The sequence below is a fragment of the Orcinus orca genome, chromosome 2 (genome assembly GCF_937001465.1).
Source record: "Orcinus orca chromosome 2, mOrcOrc1.1, whole genome shotgun sequence".
In the NCBI taxonomy this organism is placed as follows: Eukaryota; Metazoa; Chordata; class Mammalia; order Artiodactyla; family Delphinidae; genus Orcinus; species Orcinus orca.
The window spans coordinates 190,126,066-190,153,370 of NC_064560.1; the positions used below are offsets into that span (position 1 = coordinate 190,126,066).

At 45.6% G+C, this 27,305-nt stretch overlaps 2 protein-coding genes across 3 annotated transcripts in view; one reads left to right on the forward strand and one right to left on the reverse strand.

Annotated features, from left to right (window-relative positions):
- LGMN (legumain) overlaps positions 1-22,156 on the reverse strand; it is a 34,953-nt gene extending 12,797 nt beyond the window's left edge. For both annotated transcript variants that reach the window (XM_004262350.4, XM_049706590.1), the window contains exons 1-4: positions 22,008-22,156; positions 12,402-12,568; positions 1,465-1,562; positions 268-349 (exon numbers count right to left, since the gene is read on the reverse strand). In XM_004262350.4, the coding sequence (XP_004262398.1) occupies positions 268-349; positions 1,465-1,562; positions 12,402-12,539 (318 nt within the window). In that variant the 5' untranslated portion in view covers positions 12,540-12,568; positions 22,008-22,156. The remainder of the gene's footprint in view (positions 1-267; positions 350-1,464; positions 1,563-12,401; positions 12,569-22,007) is intronic.
- Positions 1-27,305, forward strand: part of SLC24A4 (solute carrier family 24 member 4) — a 640,065-nt gene that overhangs the window by 325,238 nt on the left and 287,522 nt on the right. The window lies entirely within an intron of this gene.

A 27,305-nucleotide genomic window follows, 5' to 3' on the forward strand; every position in this document is an offset into this window, starting at 1 on the left:
GAAGGAAATCTATTATGAGGCTTAAAGTACAACAAGATTAGAAACTAAGGATCAGTAGACTACAACTAACGTCCTTTTTTTTCCCTCTGCGTTCTTTCAAAATTCTCAGAAATTACACCTCAAGCACAAATCTTAATACAAACACGAAACATTAACCAGAAATCAGTCTAATGAGGTTCTGATCCCAGAAGTACAAGAAAGAGGGAAAAATCATCACTGAAATGAAACAGCAGACCCCGCTGGCTCTGACCCCGTGATGCGCCTCACCTCGCCCGTGTAGTCCTTTAGAACCCCCTCGTACACGTCTGAGCCGTTGGGCCTGTTGATCACAATTCCTGCGGTGGGATTGCTGAAAATCAAAGGACACGAGTGAAGCACACAATTTGACGTATCTCTGAAATCTATGTCTTCGTGAATACGCCCCTGTTACGCTTTAAAATACTAAACGACCGTGGTTGTCACAGACATTCCTCATTGCCTCTGAGGTCACCAACGTGTTGGTGATTTTAGCAGCTCGGGGGTCTTGGTGTCCCACAACTCCTGAGTTCCTGGCAGGGGCAGCGAAGGACTGAGCTCTGCAAACCGAGGACAGGGACCCAGGCCCCTGTGTGCCTGGCTTCCTGCTGGACACCAGATTGCATCTTGGGGACAAGATGTCATCAAGAGATCTCTCAGAGCAAAACTACTTTCAGAAAAAGACAGAACAGAAAACAAGGCTTTAATACAAGAGCTTAGGTGTTAAAGCTCAGGATAGATTATGAGCTGTTAACGTGATCACAGTACAGGGCCATAGTCTGGGAACCAAGGAGCTGGGAGACTGGATAGGGTTAGGGTTAGTACCCATACAAGGAGCTGGGAGACTAGAGTGGGCTAGATGCTCCAATGTATTCTAAGATACAATTGAGCCTTCTGTGTACAGGGCCTCTGAGGCGTCCCTGCTCAGAGCTTAGGAACAAGCACCACAGAACCCAATGATGAGTCAGTTCCCCAAGCTGAGAGGGAACTCATGCTTTAAATCCTTCCAAAGCCCCAGCCCAAGGACCTTCACCACCATTTCCTATGTCCCCGCCATTGCTGGGTCCCACCAAGATATGGTCAAAGCTCTAGATGAAGCGCCATGTGGAACTTCATCCGGGAGTCTGTTTATATTCTAATGTTAGGCCGCTGATCTGAGGATTCCTGAGGGTCTGTGTGCATTTTTTAAAATGCCCTGGGGCTTCCCTGGTGGCACAGTGGTTGAGAGCCTGCCTGCCGATGCAGGGGACACGGGTTCGTGCCCCGGTCCGGGAGGATCCCACATGCTGCGGAGCGGCTGGGCCCGTGAGCCCTGGCCGCTGGGCCTGCGCATCCGGAGCCTGTGCTCCGCAACGGGAGAGGCCGCGGCGGTGAGAGGCCCGCGTACCGCAAAAAAAATAAAATGCCCTGAAGTTCCTCACCATCGAGTTCAAAGCACTCCCTACTCACTCTTCAGAGTTGGCGATGTCATCATACATCATCACGACGATCTGCTCATCAGGAATCCCATTTCGGTGAACAATCTGGTAGGCGTGGCACGCATCGGCCTGGGAGAAGTGGTTTTGTCAAGTGTTAGATTTTTCCCGGAAGGAAGCCAATTTTGGTGTTCCAATGAGCAATGTTCCTTCTCATGGAAGATGTGCTGTGAACCGCTCCCTACCGGGCAGGTATTTAAATTATTTTAAAACACACTCATTTATCTTTTTCAATTCAATTTTTAAAAATCCACCTCCCCATGAAACTTTCATTCATCAGGCAGTTAGCGTATATGTGGATTATACACACACACACACACACACACACACATACACACACACACACACACACACACACACATACACACCACCACCATCACATCTACAGGCAACAAGGGCCTTTGAAAGTCCTGAATAAGTTATTTTCATTTTCCACACCATAGAAAAGTCTCCTGAAAGCACTGATTTAGGTCTGAAGAACAGAATGACTTAGAATGATGAACCAGCAGATTAAAAGCTTAGCGGCTAGTTCTGTATCACACAGGATTCTTCTGGTTCCAGTAACTTTAACTGCCATAGTTGCTGTTCAGAGAACTGAGTGAAAACTCAAAAGTTCAGCTCAGGAATTGAAATGAGGGATGCGCTTTTTAGTTTAAAAAATAACAAGGGTTGGGACTTCCCTGGTGGCACAGTGGAGAAGAATCCGCCTGCCAACGCAGGGGACACAGGTTCGAGCCCTGCTCCGGGAGGATTCCCATATGCTACAGAGCAACTAAGCCCGTGCACCACAACTACGAGCCTGCACTCCAGAGCGAGCCACAACTACGGATGCCTGCATGCCACAACTACTGAAGCCCACGCACCTAGAGCCCATGCTCCACAACAAGAGAAGCCACCACAGTGAGAAGCCCGTGCACCGCAATGAAGAGTAGCCCCTGCTCGCCACAACTAGAGAAAGCCCGTGTGCAGCAACAAAGACCCAACACAGCCAAAAATAAATTAATTAATTAAAAAAAAAATAACAACAAGGGTGACCATATTAAGGGTAAAAGAAAAACTTTGCTAATGTGATTCCTTGTCCATAAAAGGGTGAAGACATTCTTTGCTTCCTTTTTCAGATGACACATACTACACTCCATGACATGGAAATCATTTGAGAACAGAAGGGAAATATGTCACCTAACTTTCTGCTTTTATTTAATTATGTCTTTCCTAGGACAAAGCATAAAAGAAACAGTTTGCCCAACTACTTGCCTCTCTAAGGAAGAGGGCTTTAGGAACTGGGCCTCCACAGATCATATTCTACACAGCTCTTAGCACATCAATTAAAATAAAGCTTGCCTGACGTGGATGGACCTAGGGACTGTCATACAGAGTGAAGTAAGTCAGAAAGAGAAAAACAAATATCATATAATATCAATCATATGTGGAATTTAGAAAAATGGTACAGGTGAGTTTATACGCAAAGCAGAAACAGAGACACAGATATAGAGAACAAACGTATGGATACCAAGGGGGGAAGAGGGGGTCGGATGAATTGGGAGATTGGGATTGACATACATACACTACTATGTATAAAACAGATAACTAATGAGAACCTCCTATATAGCACAGGGAACTCTACTCAATGCTCTGTGGTTACCTAAATGGGAGGGAAACCCGAAAAAGAGGGGGTATATGTATATGTATAACTGATTCACTTTGCTGTACAGCAGAAACACAACATTGTAAAGCAACTATACTCCAATAAAAAGTAATTAAAAAATAAAATAGAGCTCACTCACCACCAAACCCATCATTTTGCCTGTAGATGCCCCACACAAATGGACTTTAGAGCAAACAATGGGTGCTCAAAATACAGCTGCTAAATGTTGAGTGGGTGAGTCTAAGACCTGGCATTCAAGAGCTGTTAGATGAACAGATGACTGAATAAATATGAAAACGCATACATTTATTGACTTTCTTCTATTTGTCAGGCCCTATGCTCAGACTTTCTATGCACAGTCTCATTTAATTCTCTTAACAACTCTATGTGATAATTATCCCCATTTCATAGATGAGGTAATCAAAGCTTAGGGAGGGGAGGTGACCTGTCCAAGTCACACAGCTCACAGTGAAGGATCCCAGGCATTCTGACTCCAGAACGTGATATTGCTTCAGACAGGGACGATCAGGAAATCATTAAAACTGTAAAGGCCCAGGAAGAGTAGGGGGCTGAGAATCTAAACACAGATGATTTTTTAAAAGTTACTAAATATTAAACACACACACCCACACATTAAAATGTTTAAGTCCCCATTTCTATAAAATAACAAGGACCCTCAAACACCAACTGCCGTAGGATGAATAACAGCCCCCCAAAGATGTCCAAATCCTAATCCCCAGAACCTGTAAATATGTTACACTTCATGGCAAAAGGGAATTAAGATAGCAGATGGATTTAAGATTGCTAATCAGCTGACCCTAAAATAAAGAGGTTATCCTGGATTATTCCAGCAGGCCAAATGTAATCACAGGGGTCCTTATTTGTGGAAGAAGGAAGCAGGCAAGTTGGTGTCAGAGGCATATAATGTAAGAAAGACTGGATTGCCACTGCTGGCTTTGAAGATGGAGGAAGATGCCACAAGGCAAGGAATGTGGGCAGCCTTTAAAAGCTGGAGAAGGTAAGAAAATGGACCTCTTCAAGAATCACCAGAAAGGAAAGCAGCCCTTTGGACACTTTGATTTAACCTAGTGAGATGCATTTCAGATTTCTCACCTCGAGCTGTAACATAATAAATTTGTATTGTTTTAAACCACTAAGTTTGTAGTAATTTGTAACAACAACAATAGGAAACTAAAACATTGATGGTGGAAGTATAGTGTCATTGGCACTGGGCTAGGGAAAACATCTTGACATTATTGGATCAGACTGAAGCATGTACCCTCCAACCCAGCAATTCTACTCCAAGCTATACCCTAGGCCAGGGGTCCCAACCCCCAGGGCCGCAGACCACTACTGGTCTGCGGCCTGTTAGGAGCTGGGCCGCACAGCGGGAGGTGAGTGGCCGGCAAGCAAGCAAACCTTCATCTGCCGCTCCCCATGGCTCCCCATCGCGCACATTACCGCCTGAACCATCCCCCACCCTCACCCGAGTTCCGCAGGAAAAATGTCTTCCAAGAAACCGGTCCCTGGTGCCAAAAAGGTTGGGGACCGATGCCCTAGACTATGTGTAATGGGAGAGTGCTCACAGCGTCACTGCAACAGTAAAAATCAAGAAATAATCCAGGGCTTCCCTGGTGGCGCAGTGGCTGAGAGTCCGCCTGCCGATGCAGGGGACACGGGTTTGTGCCCCGGTCCAGGAAGACCCCACATGCTGCGAAGCGGCTGGGCCCGTGAGTCATAGCCGCTGAGCCTGCGCGTCCGGAGCCTGTGCTCCGCAACGGGAGAGGCCACAACAGTGAGAGGCCCGCGTACCGAAAAAAAAAAAAAAAAAGAAGTGCAAGACCTGTACTCTGAAAATTATAAAACAGTGCTGAGGGAAATTAAAGAAGATCTAAATAGAGGAACATCTCATGTTCATGGATCAGAAGACTTACTACCCTTAAAATTTTTAAAAACCGATCAGCAGGGATTTCTGCAGAAATGGACATGATGATCCTAAAATTTGTACAGAACTGCAAAAGACCTAGAATAGTGAAAAAAAATATTGAAAAAAAACAAAGTTGGAGGACTTTCACTTCCTGTTTTCAAAACTACACTGGGGAAGAAGAGTCTTTTCAACAAATGGTGCTGGGACAATTTGGATATCCATAAGCAAAATGATGAACTTAGACCCTCACTTCACACCATATACAAAAATTAACTCGAAGTGGATCGTAGACTTAAATGTAAGGGCTAAAATAATAGAACTTTCAGAAGATAACCTAGGAGAAAATCTTTGGAACCTTGAGTTATAACTGCAAATATGTCATAGATATGATACCGAAAGCATGGTCTATAAAAGGAAAAGACTGACAAACTGGACGTCATCAAAATTAGAAACGAGTGCTTCAAAAAACATCAGTAAGAAAATGAAAAGACAAACAGCAGAGTAAGAGGAAAATATCTGCAAAACACATATCTGATAGAGGACTTGTACCTAGAATATGCAGAGAACTCTTACACCTCAATAAAACAATCAGTCCAATCAAAAATAGATAAATGATTTAAATAAACATTTCACTTAACTAGATATACTAATAAGCCCATAAAAAGATGATGTCCACGATCATTAGTTATTAGGGAAATGCAAATTAAAACCACAATGAGATACCACTTCATAGCCAGACAGACAGTAACAAGTGTTGGTGAGTATAAACCAGGACCCTTCATCTACTACTTGTGGGAATGTAAAATGATGCAGCCATTTTGGAAAATTGTTTAACAGTTTCTTCAAACGTTAAGTATAAATTTACCATATGACCCAGTAAATTCTACTCTTAGGTGTCTGCACAAGAGAAACAAAAACATTTGTCCATATAGACAAAGACCTGCACATAAATGTTCTTAGCCGTATGATTCATATAGACAAAAAAATGGAAACAACCCAAATGTCCATCAACTGGTAAACAGAAACAAATGTGGTTTATCCATACAATGGAACACTTTTTGTCAAGAAAAGGAATGAAGTACTGATACATGCTACAACACAGATAACCACAAAAACATTACCCTAAGAGAAGCCATACACAAAACACCACGTTGCAGGGCTCCGCTTGTGTGAAATGTTCAGAAAGGGCGAACTTACAGAGATAGAAAGTGTATTAGTGGTTGCCTCGGCCTGGAGGTAGGGAAATTGGTCCAAGGGATCTTACTGGGGAGATGCAGATGTTCTAAAACTGGTTTATGGTGATGTTTGCACAATTTGGTAAATGTACTAAAAAAATCATTGGGTGGAGCCCTTGAAATGGGTGAATTATACATGCTCTGTAAAATAGGCTTCAATAAGACCATGTATTTTAGAAAATATATTCAGCCTGTCCTGTTAGTGCTCCCCTACACTGTCTGGCTCCTCACCACCACCTTGACAGGCAGGTGCTTTTACGCCCATTTCACAGATGCGGACAAGCTCAGGAAGGGCTCATGGCTTCCAACCCAGATCTCCTGCCCCCGACCATGCCCTACGCCCTGCCTCCACACACAGTGGTCTCAGAGCCAAGCGGTGATTCTCTCTTGGGTCCTTGGAGTTACTTTCTTAATTCAGAAGGGTTTTTGGTTGGAGTCAAGCATTTACTGGTACTCAAGAGAGATAAAAGGTAGGGTTAGGCCAAGTCACTTGACTTGGAGATGGTGTTAAAGGTTACTTGAATGGATTCCCTGGAACATATCTGATCTCTATGCATTTTTCCCCCTTAAAACAGAAATGCCATACAAGATGCCATGTGAGAGGAGGGTATTGAGCAAAGCTTTAAAGAAAGGGCAGAGCCCTCTGGACTACTGAACAGAGACTGCTGACTCAGCTTGTTTCATGGCCTGCGTAAGGAGTTCCGACGGGGCTTACTAATGCATCCCGTGATGTCCTGGTGCAGGCCACTGTCTGGACACTGATTGTGCTGCCTTACCTCAGGCCAACTGTAAGTAAAATAAGGATAACCGGCTTGGAGCAAAGGCTAAATACTTGGCATGTTCTAGTCACTGCCAAGGGGTCCACTTTCAAACCAGGTAGGGGCTGGGAAGTGGTTCTCACGGGCTGCTCATTGAGAGGATATTACCACTTGAGGGTATATTACCACTGCGTGTATATGACCACTTCCTGACACGTGCTCTGAGCACGGCAGAGGCTAAGCCCTGGGTCTGGGCTTTGCGGGGATGCCTCACTGAGCTCACCACCACCTCCAATTTTCCAGAGGAGAATCAGAGGTTTAGAGCGAGACTACGTAATTTGTTCAAACTAATACAGCAGGTGAGCGGAGAGCAGGAATTATACCCGGGGTCTGTGTAAGTCCACGGCCCACATTCCCCACGACCCTGCCCAGCCTCTGGCTTGTACAAGGACAGCCCTCCTGGGCTAACTGCATTCCCCCGAGTCAGTCCTACTCCGCTCTGCTCTCCATCCATGTTTCTGTTTTTAAAATATACGTGATATTTTGCAACAAGATGGATCAGCCTCAAACACATTATGCTGAGCGAAAGAGGCCAGACACCACAAAGACTGCATATTGTATGACTCCATTTACAGGAAGTTTCTGGAGAAGGCGAAACAATAAAGACAGAAGGCAAATCCTTGGTTGCATGGGGCTGGGATGGGCACAGGCATGGGGGACTTTCTAGAATGATGGAAGGCTCCTAAAACCGGACTGTGGTAATGCTTGCACAACTGTATGAATTTACTAAAAATCACGAAGCTATAGGATAGGTGAATTGTATGACATGTAAACGTATACCTCTTCAATAAAGCTGTTTCTAAAAAGGGGTCATTGTACACACTTTAAAAGTATATAAAATGAAAGGCAGTCTCTCAGAAATGTAATGACTCTGCCCTTGACCCTCCATCATCATATCTTCTCCTCCCGACTCCGATGTGTGTGAGTTCTAGACTTCTCCCTCTCCCTCCCTGCTTCCTCCTGGCCCCAGGATGTGGATGTTCTCAAAGCCTTCCCGGATGAGGTGGAGCTCCCTTCCTTACCGCGCCAGCCCCCAGCTTGAGACCAGCAGAGGGGAAGAGGCACCAGCATTCTCCCAGCCCCTCACCCCTCCTGCTGTTCTCAAACCACTCCTGTCCTACTGCCAACACGCCAGACCTCCTCCTTCAGTGCTCCATTGCCCAGCAGTGACCTCAAACTGCCCCCCAAGCCCCCTTCTCCTAGTGACACCTGGCTCACATCTGCCTGTCCTCCCAACTCCCACCATCCTCAGCGTCCTCCTGTTGGCCTGGGCAAGGGTGAACTTCACCTTCAATCTACTTAACACCACCCCCCGCTGCCCCCACTGGGCCTTATACTTTCCTTCTCGGCGTGCTCAAATCTCTGCCCTAAAAGAAACCCTCCTCCAGTCCTGTACCTCCTCTGGTGACCTACATACTTCTTTTTCCCCCTTACAAGCCTGTCGGAAGAATAGATGGTACCGCTGTCCCCGTGTGCAGCTTAGCTTGCACTGCGGGGCCTCTCTCTCTGTCCTCCATGCACTGCAGCCTGGCTTCTGCCTCTGCCACTGCAGGAGCCTGTCCTCCCAAGACCTTCCCCCCAACACTCAAGAGGCCGCACGCCCACCAGCATCACCGCAGACCAACCAACTCCCTCTCTGTCATCCCATTATCCCAGCCAAAAATGGAAAACAGAGAAATCCAATTCAGTTTAACCAACATAGGTTAAATAACCATCAGAAAGCACAGAAAAGCTCTCTGCGGTGATTTAATTGTGCCTGGTGTACAAATCTTCCCTAAACAAAAGAAATCTGTGATAATGAGTGCTGTGTTCACTCAAGGAAAATATAAACCTCTATAAAAATGTAAGTTCAAAGGTCTGTGTAGAGGGGCTTCCCTGGTGGCGCAGTGGTTAAGAATCCGCCTGCCAATGCAGGGAACACGGGTTCGATCCCTGTTCCGGGAAGATCCCACATTCCGCGGAGCAACTCAGCCTATGCACCACAACTGCTGAGCCTGTGCTCTAGAACCCATGAGCCACAACTACTGAGCTCACGTGCTACAACTACTGAAGCCCACGCACCTAGTGCCCGTGCTCCACAACGAGAAGCCACCGCAGTGGCAAGTCCCCACTTGCTGCAACTAGAGAAAGCCCACCCAGCAATGAAGACCCAACACAGACAAAAATAAATAAATTAAATAAATGTATTTTAAAAAAAAGTCTGTGTAGAAAAAAAAGTGTGTGTAGGTTCTAGGGGACAAGTTCTTTCAAATGCTATTTTAGTGCTCAGCCTCCGAAGTCGAGACGGCAAATGTTGGCAGAGAACCCGTCCGGCTGGTATATGGGCTGAGGCCAGAGATGATTCAGCACCCACGTTTCCTCTTCACAGCCTCAGTGCCAGCATCCTCCCTCATTTAGGGATGAAAATTTCAGTCTGTGGCCACTTCTTTTTGCCTTGCTTGCCTCATTCCATTTTGATACGGAATATTTTAACCAGGGAAACTAGCAACACTTAAAAATGTTTTCTGGGGCAAAGGTTAATCGGATACCTATACTTAATAATATTTAACCAATAATACATGCTTTTTTAAGTTGGTTGGTGGCTGAGGAAGCAGCCTATCCACTCTCAATGACCCATATTTAACACTGCATCTTTCGGACTCATGGTTAGAGAGGGAGGAGAAAACTGAGCTGGGCAGTTAGTACTCGGGTTGCTCCTCTTTAACTGGGTCAGGTCTGGGTTAAACATTAAAAAGAAAAGGGATCATTTTGCCATCGTAATTTTTCAATCAAGCCAAATTTCCTATTCAGCTAACATACAAAAAGCATTCAAGAAATAAGTCATTCAATAATCATCAAATTATAGAGCCGGTAGGAAGTTCATCTAAACCAACCCCTATTTAACAGATATGAAACTGACACCCTGGGAGTGAAACGCACGTGAGGCAGCCCTGCTAAGCCATCAGGAATACAGATGCTAGGTCCGTGCTGTCTAATACAGCAGCCGCTGGCCACACTTGGTGACTGAGCACTTCAAATATGACCAGTCCAAACTGAATGTAACGTGAAGGTAAACATGCACTGGATTTTGATGACTTAGTATATTTAAAAAAAAGTAAAGTATCTCATTAGTAACTTTTTATATTGTTTACAAATGAAATGATGATAGTTTGGCTATATTGGGTTAAAGAGGACATATGAAAGTTAATTTCACCTGTTTCTTTTTAGTTTAAAAAAAAACAAAAATGTGGCTACTAGAAAATTTGCCACGACACAGGTGGCTCTCCTGTTGGACGACGCTGCTCTGGAGCTAGTCAGTCTGGGTTTGAATCCTGGTTCGACCACTTGCCATCTGGGCCACGTTGGGTTGAAGTACTGACCTTTTCAAAGCCTCAGTCCATGCATCCGTAAAAAGGGAACAACAACCAGACCTACTGCACGTAACCCCACAACGGTTAAATGAGTTCATTTGTGTAAAGGGCTCTTAGATGCAAGCCCAGCACCAACCATGATCATCTGTGCATCTTGTCTCTGAGAACTGAAAGATTCAATGACTTTTTTTTCTTTTTCTTTTTTTTAAATTTTCTTTTTTTAAAATTTTCTTTAAAAAATTTTCTTATTTGGTTGCACCAGGTCTTAGTTGTGGCAGGCGGGTTCCTTAGTTGTGGCTCGCCAGCTCCTCAGTTGTAGCACGTGGGCTCCTTAGTTGTGGCATGTGAACTCTTAGTTGCGGCATGCATGTGGGATCTAGTTCCCTGAGCAAGGATCAAACCCGGGCCCCCTGCATTGGGAGCATGGAGCCTTATCCACCGCACCACCAGGGAAGTCCCTAAAATTATTTATTTATTTATTTTTGCTGCACCGCACAGCTTGCAGGATCTTAGTTCCCCAACCAGGGATTGAACCCGGATCCTCAGCAGTGAAAGCGTGCAGTCCTCACCACCGAACCACCAGGGAATTCCCTCAATGACTTTTTAAATAACAACTTTATTAAGGTAGAATTCACATACCATAAAAGTCAACCTTTTAAAATATACAATTCAGTGGTTTCTAGTATGTTCACAAAGTCACGCAACCATCAGCACTCTCAAATTCCAGAACATTTTCATCACCCCCAAAAGAGACCCATACCCATTAGCAGTCATTCCCTCTGCCCAGACCTTGGCAACTACTAATCTACATTCTGTTTCTCTAGATTTCCCTATGCTAGACTTTCATATATAAATGGAATCCTATGGTCCTTTGTGACCGCCTTCTCTCACTTAGCATAATGTTTTATGGTTCAGCCATGTTGAAGCATGTATACAGTACCCTGTTGTTTTTTATGGCCAAATGTATGGATGGACTAAATTTTGTTTATCCATTTATCAGTTGATGGACACTTGGACTGTTTCCACTTTTTGGTTAACGTGAACAAAACTGCTCTCATCATCTGAGTACAAGTTTTATTAGGGGGGACATATGTGTTTATTTATTTATTTTAGTATATACCTAAAGAGTGAAATGCTGGGTCATATGGTCACTGTGTGTTGAAACTTTCGAAGAACGGCCAGACTGTTTTCCGAAGCAGCTGCACCATTTCACGTTCTCACCTGGAGGCTGCATTTTTAATGTATTTACGAATATAGATTCTTTCCGCTCTGATTTCTGCCAGGCTGATTTGCTGGGAATGCCAGGAAAGATGAGGAGAAAGGGGTAAGGGCACAGCAGCAGGGCAGAGGCATGGAGGGCAAAGAGGCCTCGCGAGGCTTTGACCAGAGTCCCGTCTGCACCTCAACTTGCTGCGTGGCCTCGGGCGAGTCACCTCCTCTCTTCAAGTCTCAGTTTCCTTATTTATAAAATGATGGTATTAGACCAGTGGGTCTCAACTGGGGACATTTGGCACAGGCTGGAGACAACTTTGGTCGTGACAGTGGGTTGGGTGATGCTCCTGGTATCTAGAGGGCAGGGGTCAAGGATGCTGGTAAACATCCTACAATGTGCAGGACAGCCCCCCAACAATAAAGAATTACCTGGACCCAAGTGTCAATAGTGCCAAGGTTGAGAAACCCTGCATCAGACTGAGGTGACCCCAGATGGGCCACTTTGAGAAACTGTCAAAATGTTTTCCAAAATGGCTGTACCGTTTCATAATCCACCCAGCAACGTGGGAGGGTTCCCATTTCTCCATAGCCTCACCAACGCACTTATTTTTGCCAACCTAATAGGAACATAACTGGCTTTTTAAAAAGTCTGTTCTAGTAACAATGTCCAGGATTGTTTACAGAATGCCAGCGTCATAAAGGAAATGATGAGTCATTTTCTTACCTGGTGCCTATAATTATACCAGCCATTTGATCCCGCGACGATCACCACCCAGTGCTTGCCTCCGTCCTCAGGATCGTCCACGGGAATAGCACCAGCTCCCAGGGCCAAGCTGAGCAACACAGCGACTTCCCAAATCATTCTGCGCCTTGGAGTTCCACTGTAGAAATCTGGGAAGAAAAAGGCTGAGTCAAGCAAGAAAGGAATGACATGAACAGAAGAACATGACTGGCCCCTAGGCAAATATCACAGCAAACGGGTCAAAAAGATAAGACGATTTAGTCATCAGACACAACAAGCTGAGGATAAAAATGATGACAGAGCAGAATTTTATTCTTAGCTCTGCGGCCCTTTTCCCCGGGTGGAGCAGGGGGCTGCCCACAGCTCCCAACCTTCACTGTGGGTTGAAGTTACGAGTATAAACCAAAGAATATTGAGAAAGCTCTTGGGGCAAACTTTTAAAGTTTTTGTCACAACTTGGAATATGGCAGACATAATTCATCAACAAACTTGACTGTGTTGGAAAAACGCCTACCACATACTGTGAACTATTTGTAAGAAAATAGACATATAATGTGTGCATAGCAAAATGTGGAAGGCAGACAAAATTTAACAGCAGTTATTCTTGGTAGGTGGAATTAAGGATGATCTTTATTTTTGTCTCTTTTACTACAATTAATATATATTAATTATACAATAAAGTTTGTAAAAATTCAACATACATTCAGTATAAACACGGGGGGGGGGGCAATTTACGTTTGTGAGTTACCTGGATAAGCTATAGTCTAACACTGGCAGCCCAAATGAATGTCTTTGCATGACACAATCCATTTACATTATTCTGTACAAGAGGCAGGGCAAATATTTTAATCCTTGTTTTGCAGGACGGGGAGGTTGAAGCACGAGAGAAGTGACTTGCCCAATATCTACAGACAGTCAGCTCTGGCCAGAGATCAGAACCAATGCCTTCTGAATTCCTGGTCCAGCCTTTCTGCTACATGGTTCTGCATCTCAAGACTATTCTTAATGAAGTACATGCCCAATTTTATACTTCATTGCCAAAACTTTGAAGGGCTTTAAAGCACAAAAGGCAAGATTGAGGCCACTTTGCATTACTCAGACAAGTATGTTATCTTACTGCCCTGTGTCCTGACCATGTTATTTTAAAAAACAGCCTTCCTGTGACAGAAGCCAGGCCTCTCACTCTGAGACAAGAGGAAAAACAGTCTTTGAGCATCTCAGTCTGCTCTGAGATATAGAAACTCAGAGCAGAGCAAAGTCTAGGAGGCTAACCTCTGCCTCCGATGCCTTTTGACGAAACAGCGCTCATTCACTCATTCACTAATTTATTCACTCATTCATTCACCCATTGGGCCAGAGTCTCCTGAACTCCAACCCTGCCAAACAAAGTGCTGGGTGCCAGGAACGCAGCAGGGACAGGACAAGGCCTCTGTCCTCACGGATCGCACAGCCAGCTAAGGCATGAACCACGTCTAAGCCTAAGAAACCATCCTCAGCATCTGCGCCTGACACTGTGCTGAAACTCAAAATGATGGATTTCCCCCCAAGTGAAAGAACAGAAAGCCCTGAGTCTGGTCAAAGTTTAAACAAGTAAAAGCACCTTGGGCCAGCACTTCTCCGACTTGACTGTCCGCCGAGATCACCTGGGGGGCTTGTTAGAAGGCCGATTCTGATTCAGTAGGCCTGGGCAGGGCCTGAGACTCTGCATTTCTGACAAGCTCTGGGTGATGCCCAGGACAACACTTGGACCCACAGCAGGCCTCTTCCTTAACCCTGGCAGGCTCTAGTCGGCTCCGCCCAGAAGCCTGGCATCCCCGTCAAGAAACCACACTACCCTATCCCCCGGATAACGTCTCCCAAGAACTCAGTTCTTAATGTGTAAGAATTAAGAATCTGAGTTGGTGCTGGATCCAGGTTTCTTTAGCTCTACTGCAAGGTCATGGATGCACGGGTAGCTACAATAACGTGCCCCAGGTTTGTTTTCAAGATTGTCTTGAAACGGTCAAGGTGCGTCACAGATGAGGGCAATGGACTGCCCAGGCTGCCCCAACACTGGAACCTGCTGGTCTGTGAGTACGTTAGCGTGTAGCGGAGGATGCTCTCCCGAGTCCACTCGACCTGCCCAGGGCTCACCACGGGGCAATAAAAGGTGAAGTTATACAAATGTATGAAGCAGCAGCAGTGAGGTCAGGCAAGAGACAGCCAAGCTCCCGTCCCCAGAGCTGTGCAGTGGCCTCCAAACGGGAGGGGAGGTGTGCCAGTGACTGCTGAGGTCCTCCAACCAGCAGCCTCCCGCCTGCCGCCAAGCCTCCCAGGAAGCCGTCCCATGCGGCAGGGGTCGGCAAACTCTTTCTGTAAAGGGTTGGAAAGTAAGTATTTTCAGCTTTGCAGGTCACATCATTTCCATCACAACTCTTCAATTCCCATTGTATCAGGAAAGCAGCCAGAGACAATACAGAAACCAGTAGACATGGCTACGTTCCGGTAAAACTGAAACAACAGGGAGCCAGAATGTGCTCTCAGCCCACGTGACTGGTACAGCCTGGGGTTTTTATCATCTTGCATCGACAGGCTCTCTGGTTTGCACACCATTCTCTTCTGAGTTTTGATCATGCGACTTAATCCCGAAGGGGCTCATTCCTCTGGAGACACTGGTGTGTGACCTTTCCCCCTCTTTTTTTTTTTTCCTGTGCCTCACAGCATGCAGGATCTTAGTTCCCCTGACCAGGGATCGAACTCGTGGCCCCTGCAGTGGAAGCATAGATCCTTAACCACTGGACCACGGGGGAAGTCCTCCCCCTTCATATTGAAATAAAATACTAAAATTGAATGGTTGGCTGACTGTGAACAACAGAATAGACATCACCAGCTCAAATGCCTAAATTAGCAAATAAAAAACACCACCAGGTTAGTTTTACAAGTTCCAGTTTACCTTTCATTCTTCTACTAAAATACTAGCAAGTTACTCCTCGGTGAGGCAAAGTACCTTATCCATACACAAGTGATATTTTCATGGTTAACATTTGGCGATGGTTCCTGTCTATCTTCTTTTTTTCCTTCTTCTTATAAACACAGAGTTGTGGTTCCTTGAACACAATGCCAAGTTAAAAGCCTCACAGAGACTTCGCTGGTGGCGCAGTGGTTAAGAATCCGCCTGCCAATGCAGGCGACACGGGTTCAAGCCTTGATCCGGGAAGATCCCACATGCCACAGAGCAACTAAGCCCATGTGCCACAACTACCGAGCCTGTGCTCTAGAGCGCACACACCACAACTACTGAGCCCGCACGCCTAGAGCCTGCGCTCCAACAAGAGAAGCCACCGCAATGAGAATCCCACACACGGTAACGAAGAGTAGCCCCCACTCTCCGCAACTGGAGAAAGCCTGAGGGCAGCATCGAAGACCCAAGGCAGCCAAAAATAAATCAATAAAATAAATTTTTAAAACAAACAAATAAATAAAAGCCTCACAGTGTGACACTGACTGGGAAATGCAACTTAAAAAAACATACTAATGCTATTCTGGGAAACATATCAGGGCCTGGGGCAAAGGAAAGATGTGAAAGTAATATAATCCTTCCATTGCCCTCAGCAATGAATACATCTCAAAGCAGCAGGTCTCAGACAGCAACTTCCTGGTCAGCAATATTCTTGACAAAGTCAAAACATGAAAACAAAGTCATAATCTTGCAGCATACCTATTATTCTTGTTTCATCAGAGTGAAAAGTTCATGAGGAAAAAGAAATGATCCCTGCCAAACGCGCCCTTGGCGACCGCCCTTGCTCGTGGCCCTCCATGGCACCAGTCACACGGGCGCTGTCATCTACTTCTTCCTGTCTACCCACCCACCCGTCCAACAACATGGCCTGAGCACCCACCAGGCGCTCACAAGCACTGAACAGGGCGCCAAACAGATGAAACCCTTCGCAGAGCTGGCATTCTAGCAGGAAGAGACAGACCATTCAAACGCACAGGTTGTCCGGTGGTGATGAGTGCTGGGGAAGAAATAAAGGCAGGGGGAGGCAGTCCCAGTGGGAGTGGCTGGTATCATTTTCAAAAGGGGGAGATTTTTTTTTTTTTTTTTTTGCTGTACGCAGGCCTCTCACTGTTGTGGCCTCTCCCGTTGCGGAGCACAGGCTCCGCGGCCATGGCTCACGGGCCCAGCCGCTCCGCGGCATGTGGGATCTTCCCGGACCGGGGCACGAACCCGTGTCCCCTGCATCGGCAGGTGGACTCTCAAACACCTGCCCCGCCACCAGGGAAGCCCGGGGGAGATTTTAAGAAGGTAAGGGAGCCCGCCTGGAAGCAACATAAATGGTCATCTACAGGAGGCTGCCTAGTTAAATCAATTATGATACATCCTTATAATGGGATACAGTGACGCCTTTAAAAGAGGAAGGCAGTTTTTAACGTGCCAAGCGTGGAAAGACCTCCAAGGGGATGGTTAGGGGTATGTGTTCAGTCTGCTAACTGTTGCAGGGAGAAAATGACCCAGGTAGCTTTTGCTCTAACCACGGGCGGGACGGAAGTTTCCCCAAGAGTGCTGTGCTGCTGCACACGGTGGGTGAGTGGGATATGTGTGTGTCTATGAGCCATGCAGTGTGTGAGGCACTTTACCATCTTCACAGCAGCCTGTGAGCAGGCTCATTACTCCCTTCAGCTGAGACGGACTCGCAGAGGTGGAGAAACTAGGTAGAAAGTGGCACTGCTGGGTGACACACAGATCTCATTCCAAAGATTGCTTCTTCCACTACACCACCTCGCTTGTCACAAAAAAGCACTGTTTATGTGAACAATCTGGGAGACCCTGCAACCACAGATGGGAGTGCTGCAGCCCATACCCCAGGGCCTCCAAGTTTCCCCCAGTAGCAGGATACCCACAGTACTCTTCACCACCCTATTTTAAAGCGCTTGTTGGTAATCGGTTATAAAGAGCTCTTAGAAGAACCTGTCAAAGGAGAACCTGAACCACACAAAGTCAAAGTCAACGGACAAGCCTTTACAAATGAATTTCAGCAGCCTCCAAGGACAGGTCCTCACTGGTTCCACTGGTCCTGCGACTCTCTCAGGCTACAGGGCTACATGAGGTCAGTGATTCAATTGAAGGACTCCACTTTACTTCAGGAAGTGTACCATCAAGTGGGGTTTATCCATTTGGGAGGTTTGGGACAGAAAGCCCATTCTAGATCAACTGGTACCAGCAATGCAAGTAATATGCTACCGTTAGAGGACCATCTAAATAGCAGAATCAAGTTCAGCTCCATGTCTGACACCAAAGCCCGTACCTTAACCACCATTATGACCTCCCACCATCAGCGCTGTACTTGCTACTTGCTCTGGGTTAGAGACAGCGAACCATCAAAGCCAGGAGAAGCAGCTGGGCAGACAATGGTATATGTGAAGAGCCTTTCAAACCTACAGGTTTTTGATTCTGCTCTCTGTTCCCTGGGGGCTTACAACAAAATCATCATGCAAGAGACAAGGACAGATGACAAGGACCTCTCCTTCACCAAACTTAAGTCAAGCTCCTCTGAGCCCTCTTCTCGACTAGACCTTGGCCTGCTGAGCCCAGGTTTAGAAGAATCCTGCAAGAACCTCCCATCTTTGACATCTAATCAAGCTCCTCTTAGTAATTTTTCAGCCACTGACCCTCCCACTCTGTCTATTGGTGATAAGTCTCAGCTGTCCTTGATGTATTTGGAGTTGAACTCAGTTCTATACTGAAGTCTCTCTCTTCTAAGGCAACCGCTGGAATAAAACCCATCTTGCCATTTTTTAACAAATGTCAGGTGCAATTACTCTTTAATATGGGACAGGTAGTGACTAAGTCAAGGGAGACCCTCTCTGGGCCTTAACTGTCCATCTGGGCCTTAACTGTCCATCTGTTTAGTTCGGTAGAACTAAACTATTAAGGGCCCATTCAGTTCTCAAATCCTTTGATTTCCTGTTTCAAGAGTGAAATAAAAAAAAATAATCCAAATAGGTCTTATCTCAAATCTCAAACAAAATATGGATTTTGTTCAAGTTAGTTAATCAAACTTTTTTCCACAGGGAAAATTTCTGATTCAGTGGCAAAGCAGATTCTAGATTAGAGCATGTCCTTCAAGGTTATCTAATTCCGATTCTATGGAAATTTTTTTCACAACTCTGTAAACCATGGGTACTAGCAATGCTAGTAATTCATGTCTAAAGACATGCAAATGAATTCTATCAAGTGAAGGTTCAAGTGACTCTAGTGAAAGAAAGAATCCAGGCTTCACAATGCACATTTCAGTATTTCTAATCTACAAATGTACTTTGGATTCTCCTTTGAACTGGTTGTAATACCTCACTGAATCTCCTCATTAATAAGTTAAATACAATCTTTAACACTCGTTCATTTTTATATCTGTATAAAATTATGACTTTACTTTTTAAAAATTATATTTTAACATTACAAAAGGTACTAGCAGCTATATCATATTTCAAAATATAGTCAAGAAAGCATTATTTATTGATTATTATTTTTTACATCAAAGTTTTTTTTTGACATCTTTATTGGAGTATAATTGCTTTACAATGTTGTGTTAGTTTCTGCTGTATAACAAAGTGAATCAGCTATACATATACATATATCCCCATATGCCCTTCCTCTTGCGTCTCCCTCCCACCCTCCCTATCCCACCCCTCTAGGTGGTCACAAAGCACTGAGCTGATGATCTCCCTGTGCTATGCCGCTGCTTCCCACTAGCTATTTATTTTACCTTTGGTAGTGTATATATGTAAATGCCACTCTCTCACTTCATCCCAGCTTACCCTTCCCCCTCCCTACATTTTTTAAATCTACTAATGATTACAATTAGGAATCTAGCAAAGTTAAATTTGACCAATGGTTAATGGTTTTTCTACAGTTTTATTTTCACTGCTTTTATTGGCACTTGAATTCCTTTTTTTGAATTTCTTCCAAATTACTATATTTTGAAACCTGGGATTAATAATAGTTTGTAGTCTTTTCCCAAAATCAATGAACATGACTTTTATAGCCAGATGTTAATTATTAAGTTTAATTTTGCTATAATTTATATTTTACAAAATTGAAGGATACACATTAAACTACAGAAATGTACAAAGTATAACATAAAATACCTGTTTACCATCATCCAGATCATCAACTGTTAATATTCTGTAAATCCGTTAACCCTCTTTCCCCGTAAACAAAACATTACAGAAAATATAGTCCCCCATGTCCTGTCCCATTCTCCCCATACCACAAGGTAACCACTACCGTAAGTTATTTCATTCCAATCAATTTATTATACTTTAAAAAATATATATCCACTTTATAAACATTCCCCTACTAACAGACATTTAGGCTGTTTCAATTTTTTTACTATTACAAACAATGTTGCAAAAACATTCTTATACTCATCTCCTTGTATACAAATGTCTCTTTCTCTAAGGTACTTTAGGAGTAGAACCACTGAGTCTTAAGATATACCTATTTGGGGGCTTCCCTGGTGGTGCAGTGGTTAAGAATCTGCCTGCCAATGCGGGAGACACAAGTTCAAGCCCTGGTCTGGGAAGATCCCACACGCCACGGAGCAACTAAGCTTGTGCACCACAACTACTGAGCCTGCGCTCTAGAGCCCGTGAGCCACAACTATCGAGCCTGCATGCTGCAACTACTGAAGCCTGTGCACCTAGAGCCCGTGCTCCACACAAGAGAAGCCACCGCAATGAGAAGCCCGCTCACCGCAACGAAGAGAAGCCCCCGCTCGCCACAACTAGAGAAAGCCCACGTGCAGCAATGAAAACCCAACGCAGCCAAAAATAAAATTTAAAAAAAAAAAAGATATACCTATTTTGCTAGCAGCTGTACTGTTCTAAGATACTCTTCCAAATTTCTATCATCTCTCGAGAGTATCAAACTTCATAATTCCTAATCTGATAGATATAAAGTGATCTAATTATGGGGTTTAATTTGTGTCTCCTGGATTACAGGAAAATTCAAGTCTTATATGCTTAACCATTCAGATTTCAACATCCTCGACATATGTGATAATTTCCCCATCCTAAACTGGGATTTGAATTTTGGTCTACAAAGCAATGTCTGCAGTTTAAGGGGGGAAAAAAATGCGGGTAATTTCCTAAAAAGATAGTCATAGGTGGAAAACTCAAGAGACAGCATTCGCTTCAGTATATTTTTACTGAACAATACTGGGTATGGTGTTCACCTCCTTAACAGTTCACAGTTTTTTCATCTTCTCTCCCTTCCCGCTGCAACTGTTTTTAAAACCCTCAGCAATTCTCCTGGGAATTACTGCAGTGAGCTCCCTGCTGTGGCCTCTCTCCAACACCTTTCCAAATTAGAGAGTATCTAAGATACACATCTACTAAATTCGGCTTCCAGGGCTTTCAGGACAAAATCCAAATCTCTTACAGCAGCACAGGAGATCCTGCCAAGACGTGCCTCTCTGTTCTCCACTATCCACATGAAATCCCTTGCTCCAACCAGGCTCCGGGACTCCAGGTCCAAAATTGGTGCTCTTTCCCTGTCTTCATCATGCTGTTACCCAGGCGAAACGCTCTTCTCCTACATCTCATTAGCTCCTGCCCATCCCTCAAGCTCCATTCAATCATTCCCTTCTCTGCAAAGTTCTCTCTCTTCCCACAAGTCTGGGTTAGATGCTGCCCCTTGAACACTGGAATGGTTCATGGTAGACTGCCTCTCCCCTTTACGAAATAATCCCTGCTCAAAAAGCTTAGTAAGGCTCAATATATGTTTGCTAACGAATGCAGCCCTGGAATAAAGAAAGCGGGGCTACTCCACTCACTACATACCACAGGGCAACTCTCAAATCCTGGGCATTTATTTTCACCTCTCAAACAAAGCATACGACACAAAGTTCCTTCTCCCAGCTCCCAGATTCTGCAGTTCTTGGCACTGAATAACACCTGTGGGTATAACCTCAACTCTAAGAGTTAGGAGAGGGGACCAAATCCAGGTAACTTTCACTTCCATTGTTGATGTGAATCATCCTGTAACTCCCACCAGCTCAAGCCTCTGAGAAGTAGAGCTTTCCTGATTTCTCTGGAGGGATGTTTTTATACGTTTGGGTATATTAGTCGTGGTGGTTAACATAACCCCTTCCCCCTTGGACTACTGAGAACTAACTGGAAACTGGTGCAACCCTCTGCATTACAAGCCTCAACAGCTTGACCTGTTTCTAGATTGTGAAGATGGGAGCCAGGCCCCAGACACCTCCCGGCACTCTCTGGCTATGAGACCTTAGTAAATGTGCTCTCGTCTCGGGTCTGTTTCTCTCTGAGCTCGGAGGGGCCTGGGTCTCCTGCCAGAGCACGCGTAACAGAAGGAGCCCCACCCTGCCAACCAACAACCCCACAGCATGGCAGGCTGAGAGGTCGCAGGGTTTCCCTCGGGATTCATCGTGTGCAGAAACTCCCTTTCGCTGGGTGAGAAATGGATTACTCAGCAAAGGCCGGGGAAACTGAAAATCCCTGCCTTGAAGCCAAGAGCTGCGGCAGATGGGCGACCCTGGTCCGGGGCTTGGGACCCGGCCGCAGTCCCCTGCCAGGAATCACGGTTACCTGCGGTGGGACCGTGGGAACTCCTCGCAACGCGCCGCCTCCAACCAGCCACCTTCCGACGGTAGCCCTGCAGTGATTGCAGAGCAGCGTCCTCGCTCCCCGCTTTGAGGGTCTGCTGCGCCGTGGTGATTGGCGGAGCTTCGGGGCGGGGCGTCTTAGAAAGCCAATGGGAAGCGGGAAAGCGGCCGGAGAGTCGCAGGGACTACGAGTCCCAGCGTGCACCCGCCGGGCCTTCTGAGCTCCGAGGCTAAAGAAACCCAGGGAGGCGGGTACGCAGTGAGCTAGGGCTGGGTGGGTGGGGACGGGGGTCCTGGAGTGCGTGGGAACAGGGGGCGCAGTGATTCCACCCAAGGATCAAAGCCAGCGCGCGGAGCACTTTAACCCTCAGTTTCCAAACTTGTGCACATATTTGGAACCACCTAGAGTAGCTTCAGAGACACTGATGCCTCCGTCTCACCCTAGAGACTGTGAGTTCATTGGTCTGCGTGTGGCCTGGGTTTTGGAATCTTTAAAGAGCCCCAGGAGATTCGATGTGCAGATCTGTTTCGTCCTCGTAACAACCCCACGAGAGGGAGGAACTATTAGCGTACACATAAGGCAACGGAGGGAAGTTTTGTGAGGGAGGTTAATTTTCTGAAGGTCACACACCTCTGAAGTGGCAGAGCCAGAATGCGGAGCCAGGCAGTCTAGTTGCAGAATCCCGTGCTTTTAATCCATATGCAATGCTACTTCTCAGACGGTTGGTATTATCTCACAGGGAGAGAAAAATGAAATACTATACATACAAAGTGCCATGTTGTGGAGCACAGAAAGTTGAGTTGAATTATTGTGAGGGAATAAGTCCAGTTTTGCCCAAGAACATCAAGACGTCAAGTGCAAGATATAGGACTACATTCATGGGTTGTCTTTTTTTTTTTTTTTTTTTTTGGCGGGGCAGCTTATGGGATCTTAGTTCCCTGACTAGGGATTGAACCCAGGCCCTTGGCTGTGAAAGCACAGAGGTGTAACCACTGTACCGCCAGGGAATTCCCTGATCTTCTTTTATAATCTTCTTTTACAGTAAATCATGGGTCAGCATACTACCCTGGGCCTACTGCCTATTTTGTGAATAAAAGTCTATGAGAGCACAGCCTTGGTAATTCCCTGGCAGTCCAGTGGTTAGGACTCCACGCTTTCACTGCTGGGGCCAGGTTCGATCCCTGGTCAAGGAACTAAGATACCACAAGCTGCTGGTGCTGCCAAAAAAAAAAAAAAAAAAAGAACACAGCCACACCCATTGGTTTAGGTGTGGCTGTTTTGGGGAACAAGGCAGAGATGAGTATTTATAGGAGAGACTATATGGCCCACAAAAGAATATATATACTGTCTGACCATTTACAGAAAAAGCTCACCCACCCTGAGTTAAGCAGCTGGCCCAAGATCACAGCTCCAGAGTGAACATGGGCTTCAAGCTCAGGTCTATCCTAGCCCAAGGTCAATTCTCATGACCACTATGCTTTCACAGTCTTCCTCAATGGGGAACATTAACATTATATGCCAGGTGTAACTGAACATGGAGAGAATTAGGATTCTGTCCCTTACCCTTGAAAACTTACTGTCTAGTAAGAGAGGTAGAGTGTCCTTAACCACTCCCTCAATTCACCCAGAATAAATGGCGACCTCTGGCTGGTGAGGCTTTCACAACTGAAATGGAATAAAAATAGTGGCCTGGTGCCAGGCATGTTTAGGCAAACAAAGGGCCGGGGGTAGCCCCCTCAGTCTCCCTCAGCATCACTGTGGGCTGAGAGCTCAAAGTTGGGACAAGAGAAGGTGGCTGAAAGTTGAGGACATGGGGAGGGGCGTGGCTGGGGGTTGCCATGGTGAAGGTCAGGTAAGCCTCAGAAGAGGCTGTAAGGTGTCTAGCCTAGGCCAGCCACGGGGAGGAGGCTGAGACGTGAGAAGCCTGGAATGGGAACTTGTAGGTGGTGGGCCATCAAGCTACCTGAATCCAAATCCCAGTTTTACTACTTACAAGCTGTGTGGCCTGAACAAGTCGCTTAGCTTCTCAGTGCCTGGGTTTCCTCAACTGTTGAATGGAAAAAACGGCCCCTACTTCATAAGTTCTCTCTGAGGATTAAATTTATTAACACGGTACTTAGCACCAAGTAAGTGCCCTGTAAATATTAGTTACTCCCTGTGTTAATAGGATCTTTGGTTGCTGGGCTATAAATTAAGAATCCCAATTAGGAAAAGAAGATGGGGATCTGGGCTTCCCTGGTGGCGCAGTGGTTGGGAATCCGCCTGCCGATGCTGCGGACACGGGTTCGTGCCCTGGTCTGGGAGGATCCCACATGCCGTGGAACGGCTGGGCCCGTGAGCCATGGACACTAAGCCTGTGCATCCAGAGCCTGTGCTCCGCAACGGGAGAGGCCACAACAGTGAGAGGCCCGTGTACTGCAAAAAAAACAAAGAAGAAAGAAAGAAAGAAGATGGGGGTCTGACTTTGGGCACTGCCTGGGCTCCTGGTACCCACTCATGGGATGGCAGCAAGGTATGTGCTAATAGGAAGCGCCAGGAGCAGGGAGGTTGGCACCAAAACAGCACACAGGTGGCAGGAAGGTGGCAGGTTCCCCGTGGACATACAGGCATGGGGACCTCCCCATCAAATGCCCCTGGCAGAATTCTCACAAGAAAAGTCACAGTCTGGGACTCTTGCCACCATTCCATGCAATCAGAGGGTAATGAGGCTCAGCTGGATATGGATGTGGCCGCTAACTCTCACCAGAGATAAGAGCCCTGAGGAGCCATGTCAGATTCAGACCCTTTTCTTATCTAATGGTGGGAGATTAAGTGAGATGAAGATTATAGAGCAACAAGAGTTGGGGAGAGTGTGAAAGAAATTGGTTAGGTTTAGAGCGGGTTTCTCAACACTTCTCAGCACTACTACATTTGGGGCCCAGTAATTCTTTGTTGGTGGAAAGGTGGGGGCCTGTCCTGCACATTTTAGGATGTTTAACAGCATCCCTAGCCACTACCTATCTGATGCTAGCAGCACCCCTCTCCCAAGTTGTGGCAGCCAAAAATATCTCCAGACTTTGCCAAAAGTTTCCCCCATGTTGAGAACCTCTGGTTTAGAGAGAAAGAGATAGTTGAATATATCATTCATGCATGCATTCATTCACTCCATTTGATGTGATGGTTAAAGGCCTGGACTGTGGTTCCAGACCACCCGGGTTTCAATTCCACCTCTGCTACACTTCCTGGTTGTGTGACCCTGGGCGATCATTTCACTTCTCTGTGCTTCATAGGGTTGTTATAAAGACCAAATAAAATAATACATGTAATGAAAAAACTTAGTTCAGTGTCCAGCCAAGTGTCAGCTATTCACTGAGAGCATCATAAGTGCTGGACCCTAGCCTCAGCCCTGAGGGTCCCTACAGTTAATTCCTCCCACCGCAGACAGACTGATCTTATTTTTAAATTTAAATATTTCAATGGAAGTATAATGTACCTAGAGGAAAATGCACAAATTATAAATGTACAGCTCAATACACTTTCACAAAGCAAACATGTCCAGGTAACCAGCACCCAGATGAAAGACTGAGCCTGGCCAGCATCCCAGAAGCTTCTTTTTTTTTTTTTTAAATGTTCCATACCCTCCCTTCCCCTGAGCATTTAACTACACTGTTCCCTGCGGCTCCCAAGTCCCTTTGTTTTTATTCTGACCAAGTACTACTTATTCTTTTTTTTTCCTTTTTCTTTTTTTATTGTAGTAAAACATATAACATAAAATTTGCCATTTTAACCATTTTTATATGTGCACTTCAATAGCATTAATTACATTCACATTGCTGGGCAACCATCACTACTCTCTATTTCGGAAACTTTTCATCGTGATTTCCAGCTCAAAAACCATCCCATCCTTCCAGAATAAACTTCTGCCTGGCTCACATCGCCCGCCTAACCCCATGACCTCATTTCCTGCCACATGACTCACTCCACTCCAGCCTGATGGCTTTCTTGCCTTTGTGTACGCAGCTCCCTCTTCCTGGAATGCCCTTCCCCTTCCAGACACATAACTAGCTCCTGCCCAAACGGCACCACCTCCTCAGAGAGGCTGCCCTGGGCCAGCCAACCTAAAATAGCACACAAAACTCTAGCCCTTCTAGTTAGCTTTTTACCTAGCTTTATGATCATTCTCTAGCCTTTTACCTAGCTTTATGGTCTCATTTATTTTTTGTTAGTTCATTTCCTGGGATCCACTAAAAGTTAAACTGCTTGAGAGCAAGACCCAGTCTATCTTACTTATTTCTATATTCACAGCGCCTAAAAGTGTAGCTGTCATATAGTAGGTGCTCACTAAGTAGGTAACAATTGAATTAAATGGCATGATACAGGTAAGTGCTGTTTGCTGTGCTCCTGTACTCAAGGGGGGCACCATCTCTTCTTGGTTGTTTTTTAAGGATTTCCAGTCAATCAATAAGCATTTATTTACCTCTGTGGTAGGCAGTAGTCTAAGAATAACCCCCATAACCCTCACTCATGTATAATCTGCTCCTCTTTCAGTATGGGTAAAACCTCTGAAGATGATGAGATATCATTCCTGTGATTATGTTATATGGCAAAAGGAGCCTACTCTAATTGTATGAGCCCTTTAAAAGCAGAATTTTCTCTGGCTAGTGCTAGAGAGAGTCATTGCTGGTTTGAAGATAGAGGGGCCACAGACATGCAGGCAGCTTAAGGAGCTAAGTGAGGACTTCAGCTGACAACCAGCAAAGAAATGGGGACATCAGTCCTACAAACTCAAGGAGTATAATTCTGCTAACCAGCTGAATAAGCTTGGAAGTGGATTCTTCTCCAGAGCATCCAGGTAGACACCCAGACTGGCCAACACCTGGATTTCAGCCTGTGAGACCCTAAGTGGAGAACCAAATTGAGTTCACCTCTGATGGCCACGAGGCTACATAAGTCTACCCTGTCTCCAGACGCCATTTGGAAAAGAGGAGGGAACAGAAAGTATATTAGTTAGAATGCAGAGTCAGCTGCTATGACAAAAACCATAGTGACAGTGACACAAACAAGATGGGTTTCTCTCTTATGAAACACTTCAAGTGTTAGCAGTCCAGGGCTGATAGAGAAGCTCCCTGGTGCCGGGGACCCAGATTCCTTCTGTCTTGAGCGCTCCCATTCCTAGATCGTTGGCTTTATCTGGTCCAAGATGGCTCCACACCATGTCACGTTGCAGGCAGCCAGCTGGAAAATGTACATGTATGTTACATCCTGCTGGCCAGAACTGAGGCACATAGCCACACCTGGCTT